The sequence below is a fragment of the Chelonia mydas genome, chromosome 2 (genome assembly GCF_015237465.2).
Source record: "Chelonia mydas isolate rCheMyd1 chromosome 2, rCheMyd1.pri.v2, whole genome shotgun sequence".
Taxonomy (NCBI): Eukaryota; Metazoa; Chordata; order Testudines; family Cheloniidae; genus Chelonia; species Chelonia mydas.
The window spans coordinates 133,653,360-133,674,509 of record NC_057850.1 but is presented as its reverse complement, the minus strand read 5'-3'; the positions used below and the strand labels follow the sequence as shown (position 1 = coordinate 133,674,509).

Below are 21,150 nucleotides of genomic sequence, written 5' to 3'. Positions count from 1 at the left end.
AGACACATGGTCTCTCAATAGGTATTCCCTCTAAGTCTTAATATTTTAATCCATCAAGAGAGTATAGTTAATTCCAAGAGTGGCTGATACAAAGCCATTCTTCACCAAAGACACCTACTGAAGAGACAATCCTTGTCACCAAATAGCAACCTTCACTTCAAGCTCCCCAGCACAGAGTAGGGCAGTGCGCTCTGTTTCGGTCTCACTCAAACAATCCCTGTTTTTCTTTCTTTCAAGGAGTTTATACCATGTACATCACTTAGAGTGACTAAGCCAAAAAATGTGGCATTTGGAAGCAGCATCAACCAGCTCTGGAGGAAGATAAAGTCATATCATCTCAAGCAGAGGGAGGTGGGCCACCATTCAGGTATACTGATATTAACGAAAAGGGGCTCCCAAAAAGGCACCCTCTCCATCCTATAGCTGAAGAAATTGAAGTACTAAATTAGCATTAAGAAAAGGAGTACTTGTGGCACCTTAGAGATTAACCAATTTATTTGAGCGTAAGCTTTCGTGAGCTACAGCTCACTTCATCGGATGCATACTGTGGAAAGTGTAGAAGATCTTTTATACACACAAAGCATGAAAAAATACATCCCCCCACCCCACTCTCCTGCTGGTAATAGCTTATCTAAAGTGATCACTCTCCTTACAATGTGTATGATAATCAAGTTGGGCCATTTCCAGCACAAATCCAGGTTTTCTCACCCCCCCGCCCCCCCCCACAAACCCACTCTCCTGCTGGTAATAGCTTATCTAAAGTGACCACTCTCCTTACAATGTGTATGATAATCAAGGTGGGCCATTTCCAGCACAAATCCAGGGTTTAAACAAGAACGTCGGGGGGGGGGGACGGGGGGGGGGGTAGGAAAAAACAAGGGGAAATAGGTTACCTTGCATAATGACTTAGCCACTCCCCGTCTCTATTCAAGCCTAAGTTAATTGTATCCAATTTGCAAATGAATTTCGATCCAACAGTTTCTCGCTGGAGTCTGGATTTGAAGTTTTTTTGTTGAAGAATTGCAACTTTCGTGTCTGTAATCGTGTGACCAGAGAGATTGAAGTGTTCTCCGACTGGTTATAACATTCATAAACCAGTCGGAGAACACTTCAATCTCTCTGGTCACGCGATTACAGACACGAAAGTTGCAATTCTTCAACAAAAAAACTTCAAATCCAGACTCCAGCGAGAAACTGTTGAATTGGAATTCATTTGCAAATTGGATACAATTAACTTAGGCTTGAATAGAGACTGGGAGTGGCTAAGTCATTACGCAAGGTAACCTATTTCCCCTTGTTTTTTCCTAACCCTCCCCACCCCCACCCCCACCCCAGACGTTCTTGTTAAACCCTGGATTTGTGCTGGAAATGGCTCACCTTGATTATCATACACATTGTAAGGAGAGTGGTCACTTTAGATAAGCTATTACCAGCAGGAGAGTGGGTTTGTGTGGGGGGGGGGGTGAGAAAACCTGGATTTGTGCTGGAAATGGCCCAACTTGATTATCATACACATTGTAAGGAGAGTGATCACTTTAGATAAGCTATTGCCAGCAGGAGAGTGGGGTGGGGGGATGGGGGGATGTATTTTTTCATGCTTTGTGTGTATAAAAGATCTTCTACACTTTCCACAGTATGCATCCAATGAAGTGAGCTGTAGCTCATGAAAGCTTATGCTCAGATAAATTGGTTAATCTCTAAGGTGCCACAAGTACTCCTTTTCTTTTCGCGAATACAGACTAACACGGCTGTTACTCTGAAACCTGTCATTAAATTAGCATTATGTGTGCTTAAGTATTACTTCAAGGGTGGTCCAGTGATTGAGGTGCTAGCCTAGGACTTGGGAAACCTGGCTTCAAGTCCCTGCTCCCCCACAGACTTCCTGTGGCAACTCTGGGCTAGTCCCTTAAACTCTGACCCTCAGTTCACCATCTGTAAAACAGGAGTACTAGCACTTCCCTATCTCACCAGGGTGATGTGAGGATAAATATATTAGCAGGCTTGAGGCATTCAGATACTACACTAATAGGGACTATGTAAGTACCCAAGATAAATAGATACATATGATGAATTTGGCTTAAATTCAAATTTACTCCAACACTACTATAAATCACTACCCAGGAAGTAGACACCACCTTAAAATGTGTTCTTAATCATTTAGCTATCTGAATGTAAGTGGCTGCACAAAATAAACTTTGTCTTTAAGAGTCCCTATCACACCCTCTCCTGAAACCATTAGAGCCGCTTCTCTGTGATCACAACAATCACTTCTGCAATACATTTTCTTATATGAAATGTAAGAGCACTCTGCTTTTGATGTAAAGTAACATTCTAAAGGGGTAAGTTAAGTGCAGGTCTAAAAACTATATTGTGGCTGTGAAGCCACAGTGCACATTGGAATGATCATGGAAACATCCGACCATAGTGGAGTCCCCGCAAACATTTTGGCTTCCTCAGCCAGAATTCCTATGAAGGTACTGTGAGGGCTAAACATCACAAAGCCAGGGCTGCAACACCGTTAGCAGGGTACAGTTAGCACTCTCCTTAAGCCAGTTCAAGTAACTCAGATGTAGCAAAAGACTGTCCCCATCTATCTCCGTGGGAGGTCACGTATGACCTCTAGACCCTCCTAGTCCTCATATAGCAGGATAGCAAGCACAGGGATTGTGCCCAGCCCCTCACTGTATTTGCACCCTCTTCCGCTCATGCACCACAAATCTGGCCTCAAAGGTGATATACGATTAGTGAATTCTGAGTGATACCATCTTCATATCCAAGTAGTTATCCATATCCTGGAACACATACAGAAGGAGAGACAACATTTACGTCTAAATCTGAGGCAGTGATATTATAAAGTTAATTACCCTGAGCATTTTTGATGCCAGTCTCTCTCATTCCATCATCAGAATCACTGTCTTCGCTACTGCGCCGCAAAGCAGCTATTTTTCTTTCTAGCATTTTTTTCTGTGTAGGAAGTAGAATGATCATATTTATTTTCTGTCAGAAATTTTTCAAGAGCAGGATTTTTAAATATATTTTTAAAGGAAGTCTACTGAAGACAAACCTTAGACATTCTCTCTTTACTCCACTGCCCAACTCCCTTCATGACACTGACAATACTCTCCACAGCTTTATTAAGTGTTTGCTGTACCTCATCCAAAGCTGGCATCATAACGATATTTGGGATAGACAGGTTAATGCTAGTCCGAAAAATAGGCTGAGCACTCTGTTTTTGCTTAGAAACACTGTCACTGTCTAAAGGAAGAACAAAACTGATGGTTATAAATACAGTTTTAAAAACCTGTACAGTATTCTTTATTTTGTCCATAGATATGAAACTAAACCAATTTACAGTGATCTGCTTTCACCATCTACAGCTTTTTTTAAATACAGCATATTGGTGGATATTGAACTTAGTACTGTTTAAGGGGAACACTTATTCCAGCTGTTTATTTCATAACTGAAGCTGCATTAGAAGACTCTGAAGTCAATAGCAATACAAATATCCTCTAAACTCTATGCCATTACTTTATGCACTCCTCCCCCACCATAAAAGCTGATTGCTATATGAACATTTGAACAAAACTATCAGCAAGTAATCTGATTTGTGCACTCAAATACAAATTTGTACATTAAATAGGATATGAATTTTTGAATACTCAAATATTGTGGTGCACAAAATTGCAGATGCAACTTAAATGAAAGATAGAAGCCTCTAATTTTATTTATGTCTTTAAAGGTGGGCTGCCAAGACAATAAATTGGATTTGTGTCCTCTCTCATGATACTTGAACTAATCCTAAAAGACCTGTGTCTGTCTGTGGCAGCTTGTCAGCTAAGAAGCAGAGGGAGTTGATGCCTGTAGCGCCAAAACCTCTCTATACAAACTTCAAGACCCAACAGGTTACAGTGTCCCAGCTTTTCAGTTACAAAGTCTGGTCACCCTATGCATGCACAAGGCTACACCTACTTTCATACATCTGGCCCCAAAATACTTATATTTAGTTTTTCCATAATAAACATAACCCACCAGTAGCTGGGGATTCATCTTATGGGGGAAAATTCCCTGGGAAAATGTACAATGCAGGCAACTGTGGTGTAACAAGCCAGCCCACAAAATTGCTTGTTCACCTATTCCACCCTCCTTTGAAGATCTGGCCCTGGTTTAGCATGGTAGTAGGATACCATGTCTAATTGTTCTTTTCAGCATACTAACTAAAATGTAAAGTAGTAGAACCTACGGCTACCTAAGAAGTTGATCGCAGAAGAGGCATGAATGCGCTTGCGTATGGTCTCCAGAGTGTTCCGAGTGACCTTCAAAAGGGCATCAATATTGCGGTGATTGAAGTGGGTAAGCAGTTCTTGGGCTTCTTCCTCTAACATTTCCATCTCCTTTCTCTTCTTCTTTGTTAAAGGAGGAGACATCCCAGCCATAATCTGACTTGCTGTATGAGAGGCTGCCAGTTTCTCCTTTCTCCCTTCCTCCTCTGTTGTTAAAAGCAGATCAATAAAAATTATAGTAATTTAGAACATAATTTAATAAACCAAGGAGAGAAACATGAATGCAATTACATGTCTGGAAATTAAAAATTTTTAATACCATCTTCATAAAGAAGTGTAAGAGAGTGGATTCCCATAATGTCTTGTCCATTTTGCAGTTTACAGTGACCTGAAGACTAAATTCTATACTACATACAGATCTAAAAAAACCAGGAGTACTTGTAGCACCTTAGAGACTAACAAATTTATTAGAGCATAAGCTTTCGTGGGCTACAGCTCACTTCATCGGATGCATAGAATGGAACATATAGGAAGAAGATATATATATACACACATACAGAGAAGGTGGAAGTTGCCATACAAACTGTAAGAGGCTAATTAATTAAGATGAGCTATTATCAACAGGAGAAAAAAACTTTTGTAGTGATAATCATAAGTTTTTTTCTCCTGTTGATAATAGCTCATCTTAATTAATTAGCCTCTTACAGTTTGTATGGCAACTTCCACCTTCTCTGTATGTGTGTATATATATATCTTCTTACTATATGTTCCATTCTATGCCTCCGATGAAGTGGGCTGTAGCCCACGAAAGCTTATGCTCTAATAAATTTGTTAGTCTCTAAGGTGCCACAAGTACTCCTGTTCTTTTTGCGGATGCAGACTAACACGGCTGCTACTCTGAAATCTGAAATACAGACCTAGTAGATTTACCCCTGGGAATGTGAAGATATATCTTTCTGCCTATCCAGTCAAGCCTTGTCCTCTCTCTATGAAATGTGGTGGCCAAATAATGCCTATCACTGCTAGTTTCTGTGACATGGACACTTGGCTGTGCGAGTTGGATTGATGTCATTAGCCTACTTCACATAAGGAAAGCAGCTGCAAGATTTCGTATCACCTTTCAGTCACTCTAAACTAGATTCAAGCCTGTAATCTGTCAACGTGAAAGTGTCTAAGTACCATATTAACTATGAGCCCTCTGGGCCCTCAGCATATTTTATCTACATGTACAGCCAACTAAGTGTGAAGCAAAGAAAACTGCTTTTGAAGAGTTTCCTCTTACCTGTACTTTCATTCACCTCACTCATTTCAGCAATGACTGGAAGCAGAACTGACTTCACATCTTCTCCTTTGGAATGCACCTCTGTGTCCAGTAACATGTTTATCAGCTCATTGGCTGCTTCTTCCACCAATGAGCTTTTCAAATGCAAAGTCTGTGCACCTTGAACACAGAACTCCTATCAATAAATACATCAAATATTATGGAGTCTGATTTTTTTTTTTTTGGTCTTTGCTGGCACAAACAACTTTAGTGGTACGTTATCCTATGAATACTCCCACTACCATCAGTAAGGCTAGACATGGAATAAGGTATGAAAGTTGATCAAGTGTGCAGTGTCATGAACTGAAGCAATCTCATGATTATTTTGATATTTGTTTTTCTTAAAGCATCAATTTCTAGAATCTGGTACTGCATGAGAATCTCAGCTTTTATTAAAAAAAAACACAACACTTCCCAGGTTTAATGAATTTAGAAGCTCAAAAAAATCAGAAGGCACATAGAAAGCCAAAATTTACTTTTAAAATATCTTGATTTTTGGGAAGGGGCCTGATTCATGATTTTGAAAAATTATGTTAGCAATAGCAAGTCTGGCATGATCAGGCTCTCTCACCAATAGTGTTTTTCAAGGTCATTTTGTTTAGTTTAATGAGTCACATGACTTTGCTCAGAATTTTCACTACCAAATACTAACTTTTCATAAGGAACGCTACAGAGAAAGGGAAGAAGCTGCATAATGCAACCTGGCACATTTATATTAGCAAATTTGTTTTGTTTTGTGTTCTTAAAAAAAAAAAACTCTCCAATTTTGAATCAGTCAGTCAGTCCAGGTGGAGCATTAATCAATTCCATGTTATTCTTTCAGCAGGTCACAAGTGAAATACTGGTGAGCTCTGCATTCATGGTTAAGATTGGCAGGCAGGATACCAAAATCTTTTTAGAGCAACAGTGATTAAAGTGAAATAGTTAACAGAAAGTATGGGAAGGGGACAAAATATTAACGCAGAGCAGTTACATGTTTATTCTTATTGTAATTTTATTAGGGCTGGTCGAAAGTGTTCAAAACAGAAGTTTAATTTTAAATTGAAAAATACGGGGAAGTTCCCACCTTTTCACTTCTATTAATTTCCCATTGAAAAAAAAGTGAGGAAGAGCTCCAAAACTTAAAACTGAGATACTGAAAAAACTTTTTACAAGTTTAATTGATAGACAAAGAAGTTTTGACTTTTAATAGGAATCATGTTATTTTACATAGTGAAACTATTTTAGAAAGTTTCAATTCAGCCTCTGATTTTGGACCTGTGATCAAGAGAATATGCAGCTTTGCAGAAGCACTGAAGCATCACATGAGATAGACTACTTCAATAATTTCCAATGAGATGTCTTTCCATTCTGATTTTCTAATCACTAACCTGATGTCTAAAAGATCAAAATATCTTTCAAGAAAGTTAGTCTTCTCTGCTACATTTATCTGCAATTGACTGCACCTATAACACGCCTCCCCATTGTCAGTAGACTGTCAAAAATCAAAATCCATCTTTAAGAGGTCAGCTCTAATACGTTTATTTTTGCTACATGTGTTATAGCTGTATTAAGACACTCCCCACTACATAGTAAGGCTGATGGTCTCCTTTCTTGGGTGCACTGGAGGCCCATGGCTTCACTTCATATTCCACTGAGAAGTTTCACACAAACAGGTATTCTAGTTCAATATAATCAATAACTGGAAAGATTCTGCATTTAGCACATTTTAGTGTTCTAATACATGTAATGTACTATGCTTCCATTAAGATCACTTCCAATTGTGACTTAGGCTTGGTCTGCACATTGTTGTACCACTGCATCTATTAAATTAAGGTTGTGACTTTTTTTTTTTTAAAACCAGTAAATTATGCCAGCACAACCCCTAGTGGGGATGCAGTTATTCCAGTATAAAGGCAAAACTTATTTCTTTCCCTTATGGGAATAAACTAGAACAGTGTAATGCATCTTTATCCTAGTTCAAGTATATCCACAACACAGAGTTGTATCACTCACTATGCTGGTATAGTTAAGCAGTTCAACTTTTCAGTTTAGACAAGTCCTTACTTTGCCACTTGCTCCTGTTTAGAAGTTATTCTTTCAGGACTGTTTTCAGTACTACAGGTATATTTGCATCAATGTACCTACAAGAATCCCCATATTTAGGGTTATCACAGCAGCACTCCAATTCTTTATCCAGCCCTAGACATTTTCTTTTCTGTTTTCCCAATTATTGCTAGCTATCTAGATCCAAGTTAGAGTTGTACTCAAAATATTTCAAATTTACAGATTGTGGATGCCCATTACCTTTGTATCACTGACCACTGCACGCATTGGGGACTTTAAACTACACTCCTCCACCAATCGGTTACATCCTAACTACACTGAAGGGAAAGCATTCAGGTATGATTACTGAACTTCTCACAGGGTCTTTCACTGAAATTATATTATACAATTGTCTAGAAATGCACTGCTTGCTGTGTCTTACTGCTTTAAGAATCATGGAAATCTGACCATGCTAACACTTACGTGAGTAGTCCCAGGACGTCACTGCGACTACTTATGGATATAAGAACTAGCTCAGTGAGAACGGTTAAACAATTTGGTTAGTTGTTTTAAGAGAAACCCTGGAACTGAAAGCCCATGGAACTTCAGTTAAAAATTAATTTGTTCTTTGTTTTCAATTCTAAATTCTACAAGTAATTCTAACACCTCATTCCAGAGTTCACTGTGATTTAACCAGCAATACTTGTTTTCACTTGCCTATTACATGTGAAAACTAAAAACTTGAATATGATTGGGTTAACTGATACCCTGCTGTGGGGAATGAAGTCTTTCCAAGGATCCCCCATAGAGCTACTCTTTTTCAGTGTCTCAGGGATAAGGTTTGCCTGTGCACTGGCCCCCTCTATTCCGATCAGCTCAGGAGGCCATGGGGATTAAAAAAAAAAAATCTGCAAATTCCCAACCATCTCCACAGTATTGCTCTCCAGGGCAGTTGAGAGCTGACCCCTCCGGTCAGCCAAAGCATGTTCACAGGCACCTCCAGCCCTTCTTGATTCAAAGAAGATTTAAAGGTGCCATATCATGACAAGTGTCAGACCTCAAAGTGAGAGGAAAAAGGGTGAATGGAGGATCTTCAAATTAAGTTTATTGGTATAAAACAGGACAAGGAGTGACTACCATAGCATGTCTGACACTGGAAGCTCAACAAGCCACCTCATAACTGAAACAGCTTGCATTTCCTCCATTTGTGCCTTTTAAACATGCCACTCTCAGACAACTGGAACATTTTTAGTCACTCATTATCAAATTACTTCAGCAATTTAAATCATTAGTGCAGTGTTCATGTCATGTCATACTCACTCAGCAAGCACATACTTCAATGTAGAGTAACTAAACATATTTTTAGAAGAGTAAGTCTCATAACCTTCGTCATTTGGAGAAATTCCTCACAAGTAAGTGGTTCATCTTCTGGCAGTTCACAAAGTGGCACACTGCTCATTTCTTGTAGAACAGCATCAATACGAAATTCTATCAGATCATTCACTCGATCAAGCAGCAGCTCCAGATCAGCTTTCCAAACAAAAGAAGATCATACCAAAAAACAAAAATAAAAAACAAGAAATCCAAAAGAGGTTCAAAGGAAGGAGACGGTAGTTGTTATAAAGCCCACCTAACTCCTTTCTCATGCTTTTGTCCTCAACATGCTGATATATTTGGACTGATCGCATTAGATTACATCAATATTTCTTTCATTTTAAGTGTTATGACTGTAGGAATAAGGTTTATGAATTCATTAAATAAAGTTTTTCTAAGAACTACCATTTTAGCACATGTGCAACAGACAATGTGCAGCAAAATCTGGCCCCCGTTTCATCATATAACACTATCTGGTACTCAAAAACTCAGAATTTGCAATTAAGAAATTTGCCACTTATGAGCAGCAACAAGCAACCAAGTCTTTTCCTTTATACATATCAATTCACTGACCATCCATATAGCCAAACTAATATTAAAACATTTTGACAAGGTATAACATTTTTTAACTTCAAAGAAGCTTGCAAGCATCATCAGTACAGTCTTTTTTATTTCTTCTAGATGTTTCAGTTGAGAGAGCTTAAGTGACTGCTCAAAGCTCAGCATACCTGGATCTGACATGAATTAACAGTGGAGCACAGTATGTGACAAACACCCACAATCAGGAGCCCAAGTCATTTATGGATAGGTAATTTAATGTTGCAGGGTTCACTTTGTGAGTCATGTTAAGCTCCATTTTCCTGTATTTTTTCCTGATATAAGTAATTTTAGTTATTAGAGATGAAGGAACTTTTGGGTGGGATGTAGGTATCTTTGGCACTAAAATGGATCTGAAGTAAGCCAGATCTGTTGACCTTTGGGACAGGCTACAAAACCCATCTCTTCTCCCAGGCCGTTGCAGATGAAGGTGCATGCCATACAATGTTATTTGTATTCTCTTTTCAGTTGGTTATATTTTAGTTTTGTGAGGCCTGTGGAGTTTATTTTTGCTTGTACCAGTATGACAGAACATGCTAAAAATTCAAAAGGCATTGGAGCCCTGGGTGGCAGCTTATGTATTAGTGGATTTACAAGAGTTTTAGAAAAAATGCTAATTCAGCAAGATAAGAAGTTGTTCAGTGACAACATAAGAGGACTTTTACGTAAACGGGCAGAGAGGCCCAGACAAGGCAGAGATTGATATGTGGGAGCTGCTGGGGAAGTAGAGGAGAATATCATAATGGTGAAGCTTGATAGAGTTTGCCCCTTTCCCTCTTATTTACTTCAAGTATTGGCATACTGTAGGCAAGTACACATGGCAGCAATATTGGTGAATGACCCATACAGCACCACTGAGATCCCAGGGAAGTCAGTGAGATTGAACTGAATTTAAGGCAGCTCAGAATTTGGCTCCCATGGGGTGAATAAACATCACAGTACACTATGAGTGAGAATTTTGGTGTTTTAATTTATGCAACAGTATAATCTGTATAATAAAAATGAATGTTGCACTTAACATTGGACTGTATATCTAGACTGAAGCAAACAACTCAGAGTTCAGTGGAAGAATGCTGATTCACTACAAGCATGCTTACCTAGTTTGTCAAAAATATTATTTATGTATTTCTCAGTGTTCAAGGAAGTCCAGTTTAGTGAAGTTAAACCAGGCTGGATAGCATCATCTACATTAGCTAAGTGAGGAGCCATTAGTTGATCAATGGGTGTTTGTATTTTTGATTTAACTCTCTTATATTCTGCCAGCATCATCTGAAATAAATGGAGGGTAATAACACTAATTAACAAGCACGATGCAAACCTTTCGGTATGCTGATATTTGCATCTAGTTACACTAAAAACAAAGTTCCACTCTTCATGAAAAGTCAGGTTTTTATTATTTTCCATTTTATAAAAAAGTATTTTTGAAACAATGAAACACTTGATTTTTTTCACGTTGGCTTTAACTCTATATTTTTAATGACACTACTAATCCTTAAGAATCCTAAAGGCTTCTACAAAAATACCACAAACACTTGATCACTGAAATGCACTGCCACCACTGCACAACATAACTGAAGCAAAGAGAAGAGAAGAATTAACGTAAATGAAGCTTTGAAGGAACTTCAGTGTCACTGTCTAATCAGAATTAGAATTCGGCTAGGATAACAAAATTAACATCCTTGCCGAAAACAAAATGTTATCTTGAACATATTGATCAGGGCCTCTTATATTTAATCTAGTAGACAGCACTTCCAACAGTGCCACTTAGTACAATGACTGGATAGAAGTCCAGTTCTCAGAGCCTAGTACACCACATAGGGATAAGTTCTAAAAGGCACCCTTTAGCTTTGGGTACCCACCTTAACTCTCCTAAAGCCTAATTTTTCCACAGGTGAGTGAGTATCTGCAAACTAACCTAAAGCAATTGTAGTCCCAGGTGGATCCACACCTTTGAAATATTAGATCTCAGATGACTCAAGCTGGGCACCCAGAATTTAAGGTTGCTTTTTTCAGTTTTGGTCTCAGGCCGAGATGCTGCAGCCAAGTGTGGTTGGGTGTAGCATTCTAATGCAGAGAATCAGTTTACCATGAACATACCAATGGCTATCCTGGGTCAGACCAATGGTCCGTCTAACCGAGTATCCTGTCTTCCAGCAGTGGTCAGTGCCAGATGTTTCAGAGGGAATCAATAGAACAGAGCAATTTTGACATGTCATCCAGTGCCAGCTTCTGGCAGCCAGAAGTTTAGGGACACCCAGAGCACAGGGTTGCATCTCTGACCATCTGGGCAAATAGCCATTGATGAATCTATCCTCCATGAACTTATCTAATTCTTTTTTTAACCCAGTTATACTTTTGCTCTTCACTACATTTCCTGGCAATGAATTCAGGTTGACTGAGCATTGTGTGAAGAAGTACTTCCTTCCTTTAAATCTGCTGCCTATTAATTTCCTTGGGTGACCCCTGGTTCTTGTGTTATGCTAAGGGTAAATAACACTTCCTTATTTGCTTTCTCCACACTATTCATGATTTTATAGACCTGTATCATATCCTCCCATCAGTCATCTCTTTGCTAAACTGACAGGTCCCAGTCTTTTTAATCTCTCCTCATATGGAAGCTGTTCCATATCCCTAATCGTTTTGTTGCCCTTCTCTGTACTTTTTTCAATTCTAATGCATCTTTTTTGAGATGGTGTGACAGGGTGTGCATACCCCACACTAGCAAGAAAGGGTTAATCCCACCCTCAGACCGTGCTGGGCATGCTCCAACTGCTGTGCTACCATAAATGAGAACAGCTCAGCTCAGTCTGGGATGACTGCCAAAGAGGAAGGATGTTTGGTGGAGGCTCCAGCCCAGGAGTCACTACAGCCCTTGCCTGCAGGAGCCGGAGATCCCGAGAACCAGACTGGAGACCTGTTGCCTACAGCTAACCAGCTGCAGTCAGAGTCCTAGGGAGTTACCTGCACCAAAGAGCCCGGAGACCCCAACATCAAACAGACCATGACTTCAGGAAACAGGGTAAGAAGTGTCCCCGGGAGGGGGAGTGAGTTGTAACCCCCTTAAAGCAGAAGCAGTGTGTTGCGATAGGATCCTTGCTGACTGGGTGGTGGACACACTTGCCACTGGCAGGGCCCTGGGCTGGGACCCATGGAGCAGGGAGGGCCCGGGTCCCCCTACCCCAGCGGGTCACCGCCCTGGGTGACGGCCCCTGACCCTGGCCACTAGGCCATGCAGACCGGCACTCAAGGGCCGCCACTTTGTCTCAGGCCAGTAGGCCATGCAGCCCTGAACCCAAGCGCAGCCACTTTTATTCTGGGCATTGAGCCAAAGTATCTTGAATCCCAAGACAGTCTGGTAGACCGTAACTGCAGTGCCACCACACCCACGATCTACCCCAACAGGGGACAGGATGTGCAAACACTGCAACAGATGGGGTGACCAGAACAGCAAGCAGTATTCTCGGTGTGGGTGTATCATGGATTTAGATCGTGACATTATATTTTCTTTCTTATCTATCCCTTGCCTAATGGTTCCTAAGATTGTTACCTTTTTTGATTGCCACTGCACACTGAGCAGATGTCTTCAGAGAACTATCCACAACTCCAAAATCTCTTAATTGAATGGTAACAGCTCATGTAGAACCCATCATTTTGTATGTATAGTGGAGATTATGTTTTCCAATGTTCATTACTTTGCACTCATCAACACTGAATTTCATCTCCCATTTTGTTGCCAGTCACACAGTTTTGTGAGATCCCTTTGTAACTCTTCGCTGTCAGCTTTGGACTTAACTATCTTGAATAGTTTTGTATCATTTGCAAATTTTGCCACCTCACTGTTCATTCCCTTTTCCAGGTCATTTATGAACATGTTGAACAGCACAGGTCCCAGTGCAGATCCTGGGAGGCCGCATTATTTACCTTTCTTCACTGTGAAAACTGATCATTTATTCCTACCTTTGTTTCCCATCTTTTATCCAGTTACTGATCCCTGAGAGGACCCTCCCTCTTATCCCATGACTCCTTACTTTGCTTAAGAGTCTTTGATGAGGGACCTTGTCAAAGGCTTTCTGAAAGTCCAAGTACGCTATATGCACTGCATCACCCTTGTGAACATGCTTGTTGACACTCTCAAGGAATTCTAATAGATAGGTGAGCCATGATTTCCCTTTACAAAAGCCATGTTGACTCATCCCCAACATAGTGTTCATCATCTATGTATCTGATAATTCTGTCCTTTACTACAGTTTCAATCAACATGCCTGGCACTGAAGTTATGCTTAACAGGCTGTAACTGCCAGGATTATCTCTGGAGCCTTTTTGAAAAATCAACGTTTGCTATATTAAGTAGTTTGGACATTAAATGATAAAAAAGTTGGTAAATTGTAAGAAGTAGGTTTAGTTTTGGTGGGTCGGGGATCAAGTCTACATATGGATCTGATATTGATGCTAAAGTCTTTTTTCTGCAATACCTTTTCATGGGACCTAAATGATAATACAAGTAAATTAGAAGTCAGAATTTTCAATATTTTTGAGACCCTAAGCCAATACTTCTAATTTTTTAAAGGAAGGCCATCTTTTAATAGCCCAGTCAAAAGACATCATATGAAGACATTCTGACAACTGGTGATGCAGTTTTAAGTTTAAAAGGAGCTAGCAGAATATGTTTTTAACAAATCTATGAATATACCTGGAAATTTGATATAAAAGATATCCAGAGGCTACAAACATTTAGTTTGAAATATATTTGCGTCACTACTGTGTGATCTTACTACACACAACAGCATGACAGGATGCCACTGCCCACCACTGAAATGTATATATGAAGGAGGACAAAGATAGAAATTGTATTCTGTAAACACCCTGGTTTGTAATAAATCCAAACCACTCGTTTAAATTGATAAGTGACCTAATCTGTTTGAATTTCTTCAAATCCAAAAGTTTTGAATAGGAACTGATCTATAGGCCTCTTCCTGTACTCTCCACAGGTTTTACTCACCAAGAGGTCCTTCTCAGCTATGAAAACATGACCCCCCTCAAGCTCTATTTGCAAGAAAGGGGATCCTGCATTACCCAGAACACTGACTTCTCCTGTTTCCCAGCATGGCGAATCAAGAATGGTCAGAAACAGGCCTCCTTTCCTCTATTTTATTATACGGGAGTCTCAGTAGACTCGCAGGGCTCTTTCTTGAAGTGGACCAGAGTGCCTCACATCATTCTTTGAAATCAGCATAGCAAGCCAGTGAAGCATCCCCAGGACTTGCTTCCTGGAGTTTTCCGCTCCTAAAACCGAGTCTATTAACAGTGGCTAAAAGTCAGCTTTGACCTTCTCTGCTCTGAACTGGACCAATGGTCTCTAGAAGAACGATGGAGATAAAAACAGGCTAGGCATAAGCTTTTTTCTGAGATCCCTTCCTCACGCCCTAGCGACAACTGGCTCTCACAACCCAACCATAAAGATCCAGAACATTCTTCGAAATTTGTCATAGTATGAAACATTTGGCAGCTTCCAAGTACTGCAAAAGCATCAAGCAATCATTACAGTGCGCATATGAGAAAGTAATTATCCGCTTACACATATGAAGAAAAGGAGCAACAAGAGGGGGGTGAGCTGAAGTAGATGAGTTCAAAAAGCTTATACTATATATTCGTATTGCAGTAGCACGCAAAGACTCCAGTTAGAATTTGAGCCTATTGGACTAGGTGCTATACAAAAAGTGTCGCCGCCCCACTGACAGACCTAACCAAAAAGAAACAGCCAAATGCCGTTCAGTGGACCGAAGAGTGTCAGAAAGCCTTTAACCAGCTTAAAGCAACTCATGTCTGACCCTGTGCTAAGGGCCCCACACTTTGACAAACCGTTCCTAGTAACCACAGATGGTGCGGGAGCAGTTTTAATGCAGGAAGGACTGAATCAAGAGTTCCATCCTGTCGTGTTTCTCAGCAAGAAGCTGTCTGAGAGGGAAAGCCACTGGTCAATCAGTGAAAAAGAATGTTACGCCATTGTCTACGCTCTGGAAAAGCTACGCCCTTACATTTGGGGTCGGCGTTTCAACCTGCAAACCGACCATGCTGCGCTACAGTGGCTTCATACCGCCAAGGGAAATAACAAAAAACTTATTCGGTGGAGTTTAGCTCTCCAAGATTTTGATTTTGAAATACAACACATTTCAGGAGCTTCTAACAAAGTGGCTGATGCACTCTCCCTTGAAAGTTTCCCAGAACCAACTGGTTAAAATTGTCCTTGAGATGTGGGAAATACTGTTAGTTTTTATACAATCAGTAGTATATCTAAAGGTACATGTGTCTAATTAACTCTGTTTTCTCCGAGAGCTCCACGAAGAAATCACAGCCAGTGTGGAACCGGCTGTCCAACACTATCTGTGATTTGGGGGGCGTGTCAAATATAAAGGGAAGGGTAACCACCTTTCTGTATACACTGCTATAAAATCCCTTCTGAACAGAGGCAAAATCCTCTTACCTGTAAAGGTTTAAAAAGCTCAAGTAACCTGGCTCGCACCTGACCAAAATGACCAATAAGGGGACAAGATACTTTCAAATCTGAGGGGAGAGGAGGGGAGGGGAGGGTGGAAGGGTTTGTCTGTCTGTGTGATGCCTCTGCCGGGGACAGATCAAGAAAGAAAGCAATCCAACTCCTATAGAGTTAGTAAGTAATCTAGCTAGAAAATTCGTTAGATTTTCTTTTGGTTTTGGCTTGTGAAATTCGCTGTGCTGGAGGGAATGTGTATTCCTGTTTTTGTGTCTTTTTGTAACTTAAGGTTTTGCCTAGAGGGATCTCTATGTTTTGAAGCTTACTGCCTGTGAGATTATCTTCCATTCAAATCCTGCAGAGTTGTTCTTTTATCTTTGTTTTGTTCTTCTAATAAAGTTCTGTTTTTGTAAGAATCTGATTGGGTTTTTAGGGTCCTAAAAACCCAAGGCTAGCCTGTGCTCATCTTGTTTATTCTCAAGCCTCCCCAGGAAAGGGGGTGTAAGGCTTGGGGGGATATTTTCGGGGAAGACGTCTCCAAGTGGTCTCTTCCCTAATTCTTTGTTAAATCACCTGGTGGTGGCAGCGTACCCTCCAAGGGCAAAAAGTTTGTGCCTTGGGGAAGTTTTACCCTAAGCTGGTAGAAATAAGCTTAGGGGGTCTTTCATGCGGGTCCCCAGATCTGTACCCTAGAGTTCAGAGTGGGGAGGGAACCCTGACAACCCTTCAATAAAAAACCCATGGCATTGAGTCTTAGAGCTCAGACTTGGGTGGCAGGACTAAAAATAGCAGTGTAGACGTTGGGGTTCGGGCTGGAGTCTGGGATCGGAGATCCTTCCCCCTCACAGCCCTGTGAGGCAGGCCAGCTGCAGTGTGGCATGGGTCTTTTATTGCACTGTAGACATACCCAGAGAAAAAGAGAATCCCTGACGCAAGGGCTTGCAGTAAAATCATGAGATTTGCCCAGCAGCCATCTTCCATCCTTGGTCACATTCTTTTGAGCCTAATGATTGCTGCTGGCCTGTATCACTGCTGATGGCAGCTTACTTCCCAAAAGGAAATTAAGAGACAAGAGGAGAAACCAAGGCTCCATCTTCTCTCTGCATCTTCTAGCACAGCAGGCCCAAAAAGTACACTAGGTGTAATGCTGGTGCAGCAGCTGCACTGCCCAGTTACTGGAGTCTTTGTTCCTATCCAAGGCACAATACTTTTAGGGGCAACTGCTGGGTCGGCATGCCTCATTGCTGTCCCCTACCCAACTTGTGCTCAAAGCTGAACCACAGTTGTGTTTGAGAAATGTCAACTGCTTTGCCTGAACTCATACAGCAAACCAGAAATAAGGTTATATTACTGAGGAATTGCTTCCACCGCTCCAAACTTCTAGACCTCAGCGCCTTCCTTCCACACTGCCATGCCTCCTAGAGGTTATGTTTAAGAACAAAGTCATAGTAGCATCTAAAAAATTGCATGAAAAAGATGGAGGTGAAGTGTCAAGTCCTTTTCCCACCTTAATCACTTTACTGGTGCATAGTAGTCTGAATTTGTTCATTTTCAATCTTATAAAAATACTATCTTATTTACTTTCATGAAATTATTGGAGCTTTCAATAGCTCTATGCAGATCTAAATGAATAAAATAAACCTACCTGCAGCTGATTGAAATTCTTCTTGTATGAGTCTTGCTTTTGCTGTAGAGCAATCGCGAAGGGTGGGATTTCAAGGTGCATGTGAGCCATGCACTCTGTTTCCCGAATTAAAGTCAATATCTGAGGGTCAAAATTCACAAATAATTCTCCTGTCTCTGGAGCCTTCACCAACAGGGATGCCTGAAGCCCTGTTTTTGTTACTTCAATCTGCAGGAAACAAGAAACAGTCTTGACAAATCACAACCAAGTCAATACTATGCTCTGAATTTGGATACAAATATACACCTCGAGCCTGAATTGCAAAAGTGTTAGTGGAAACTTAAACTAATACTCCAATCTGATACAGTCTGAATCTAAGCTTAATATCACCTCCATTTAGATTAGAGTGAAAAACTGCCTTCCCACCAAGCTAAGTAACTACCTATATTTTCTTCCGAATTTTGGTCCTGTTGTAATAATTGGGCCTAGAAGTTTACCCTAATTGTGAGCTCAACTGTAAAAAGTGGGTAATGATGCATGAATTATAACAAGAGCCTATTATATAAAACTGTTTCAAAAAAGGTAAAGAAACCCCAAAAGCTAAATTAATTTAAACAAGAAGGGCTTCACTAATACCACTCAAGGACTATTAAAATCATGCCTGGTGAACAAAAAAAGTTAAGGACCAAAAATGCATAAACAAAAACTGGTGTGTCAGAAATTAGGACTAATTACTAACAAAATAGCAAGGAAATGGGCTATTCTACGTATCTCTCCTTTTTATGGTCATTTAACAAAACAACAAAAAAGCATTTGGGGGAAAAATTGGCTTCTGGAACTAGCTTCACCATCATGACTGCCACCCCCACTGTCTCTGGGACCCCAGCCTTCATCAGCCTGATACGAAGAAGTGTCCTGACCAACCTGGGCAAAAAAATAGGGGAGGGTGAGCCCAGATGACATTGCCACCTCTACTAGCTTCAGCTGAATCCTGACCACCATCTGGGTTGTAAGACTTTATCTCCCCCGTCCTTTCCTACCTTATTACTTTTCTTTTCTACCTCTCTCCTTTGCTTTCTGTTTAATAAGAGTCTGGCTTAGCTGGCCAAGGCTATATATTTTGCAACACTACTGTGAGCCTGTACACCTAAAAACAGTGCCCTAAACAGCCTGCTAACAAAACAGTATGCTGTGCCCGTGTTTTCTCAGTAAGTTTACAAGTACTAGTCAACAAGAAAAAGACAGAAGCTGCATTTTCTAGCTTTGCTATTCTTTTCTCTTCCATTTTGTGTGTGTGTGTCTTTTTAGGAAACAGAATCCAACTTTAGCAGCCGCAATAACAGCTCCTGCCCATCTCAACTAACTTCTCTTTTCCCCAAAAAGGACAGCTATTACCAGCTTTAATACCATCTAAAAAACTGTCAGACAAGGGGGTTTTCCTTCTAAAAATTCTCCAGCAAAAAATGGAAACAAAAAGTGCTGTTAAAATAAAAGCCTTACTTAATACTTTAATAAGCCCTTCTCCCATCCCCTTCTCCCCACCCCCACCAGAGCTTCTTTTCTGTATCTTTAATAAGAGGTTAAAAAGGCTTTTAATAGTGTGTTTGCAATGGTACTAAACAGGCTACGGTCTCTGTATACCAAACTCAAAACCTTCTTTAAAATTGTTTAACATTCAACTGTAACTGGGTTATGTTAACACCTTTAGCTCTTTGGGAACCTATATTCCACCTAAATTAATCAGGCAGGCCACGAACATGAAAATTAATGCAGCAACACAGACTGGAGCTATGAAGGAAGTAGTGTCACAAATAGAATGGAGAGCCTCCATGACCATAGAAATGTAGGGCTGAAAAGGACTCTGAGAGATCACATAGTCCAGCCCCCTGCACGGATGCAAGATCAAGTCTGGGATGGCCTAGAAATACAGTGTTTGTCTAACCTCTTCTTAAAAACCTCCAGTGATGGAGATTCCATGACCTCTCTTCGAAGGCTATTCCAGTGCTTAACTACCCTTATTGTGAATTTCAGATCAATTTTCCAGTTTGTCAAGGTCCTTTGGAAGTTTAATCCTGTCCTCCAGAGTGATTGCAACATCTCCCAGCTTGCTGTCATCCACAGGTTTTATAAACATACTCTCCATTCCATTATCCAAGTCACTAATGAAATGATTGAATAGTACTGGACTCTGGACAGACCCTTGCAGGACCCCACTAGATGCCTCCTCCCAGTGTGGCAGCAAACCACTCAAATTTTTTTTGAGTAGTTTTTCAAAAAGTTGCAAACCCACATTATAATAATTTCATCTAGGCCACATTTCCCTAGTGTCCCTGTAGCGGGGTGGTTACCCGCTCCTGTCCTGTGGGGCTTAAAAGCCAGCCCTGGGAGAGAGCCAGGGCTGAGGGCAAGAAAAGCTAGGCTGATTGGGGAAATGGCCGCAGCTAGGCCATGCCCCAATCAGGCCGCAGCTGGGCCTATAAAGGGGCTGCTAGGCTGAAGCTTAGCCAGTCTCTCTCTCTGCGTTCAGAGAGGGAAGGGACTGGCTGCAGGGACCTGAGGGAGTACCTAGATTGGGGCAGGGCTGAGGGGGAAAGGCCAGGGGATCTCCGGCCTGGAAACCCCCAGCTGCGAGGCCTAGATTAGGGCCTATTAGATATTGAGGTTGCAAGGGGGCAGCCCACGGGTAGACAGAGGCAGCAGGTCCAAACCCCTTCGCCTGTGATGAGTGGCTGATACACTGCAGTCTGCCAAGGGAGTGGGGCTAAGCGATGACTGGCAGTAGCCAAGACTGAGGCGAGGTGGGGTAGTGGGTGGGGGTTCCCCGGGGAGGGGAGACCCTCAGGGATTGTTGGGGTTTACTGCCAGGGGGCAGCACCCCAGTGGGAGGAGGCACCGGGTCCTGGGAGGAACTGGGGCTGGCGATAAGGCGGATCACCAGACGGCAGAGGGTGCTCCAGAGGCTGACTAGCTAATTCCCAGTGACAACCAGCAGGAGGCGCCGCCGGGTGAGTCCGGCTCTATTACAGTCCCATATAACTGTGTCAAAAGCCTTACTGAAATCAAGCTATATCACATCTTCTGCTTGCCCCTATCCACTAGTAACTGTGTCAAAAAAGGAAATTAAGTTGGTTTGGCATGATTTGTTCTTGACAAATCCATGCTGGCTATTACTTATAACACTATTATCCTCTAGGTCAGGGGTCCGGAGCCGCATGTGGCTCTTTGGCTACCCCCTTTGCAGGCAGCCATTTTCTGAGGGGGTGCAAGGTGCAGGTTCTGGCCGGGAGGCGCTTACCACAGGTGGCTCCCAGCCAGCGATGCAGCAGGGTGCTGGCCCCACACCACTCTCAGAAGCGGCCGGCTGCTGGTACGTCTCTGTGTGCCCCTTGGGGGGAGGGTGGCAGCAGGTCTCAGTGCACTGGCAGCACCCACAAGCAGC

General features: G+C 41.4%; 1 protein-coding gene across 1 annotated transcript in view; it reads right to left on the bottom strand.

The window, feature by feature from the left end:
* DNAH5 (dynein axonemal heavy chain 5) overlaps positions 1 to 21,150 on the bottom strand; it is a 309,924-nt gene that overhangs the window by 169,165 nt on the left and 119,609 nt on the right. Inside the window, exons 15-21 of the mRNA XM_037893325.2 lie at positions 17,733 to 17,939; positions 10,695 to 10,866; positions 9,011 to 9,156; positions 5,563 to 5,737; positions 4,247 to 4,486; positions 3,065 to 3,255; positions 2,865 to 2,964 (exon numbers count right to left, since the gene is read on the bottom strand). Of these exons, the coding sequence (XP_037749253.2) occupies positions 2,865 to 2,964; positions 3,065 to 3,255; positions 4,247 to 4,486; positions 5,563 to 5,737; positions 9,011 to 9,156; positions 10,695 to 10,866; positions 17,733 to 17,939 (1,231 nt within the window). The remainder of the gene's footprint in view (positions 1 to 2,864; positions 2,965 to 3,064; positions 3,256 to 4,246; positions 4,487 to 5,562; positions 5,738 to 9,010; positions 9,157 to 10,694; positions 10,867 to 17,732; positions 17,940 to 21,150) is intronic.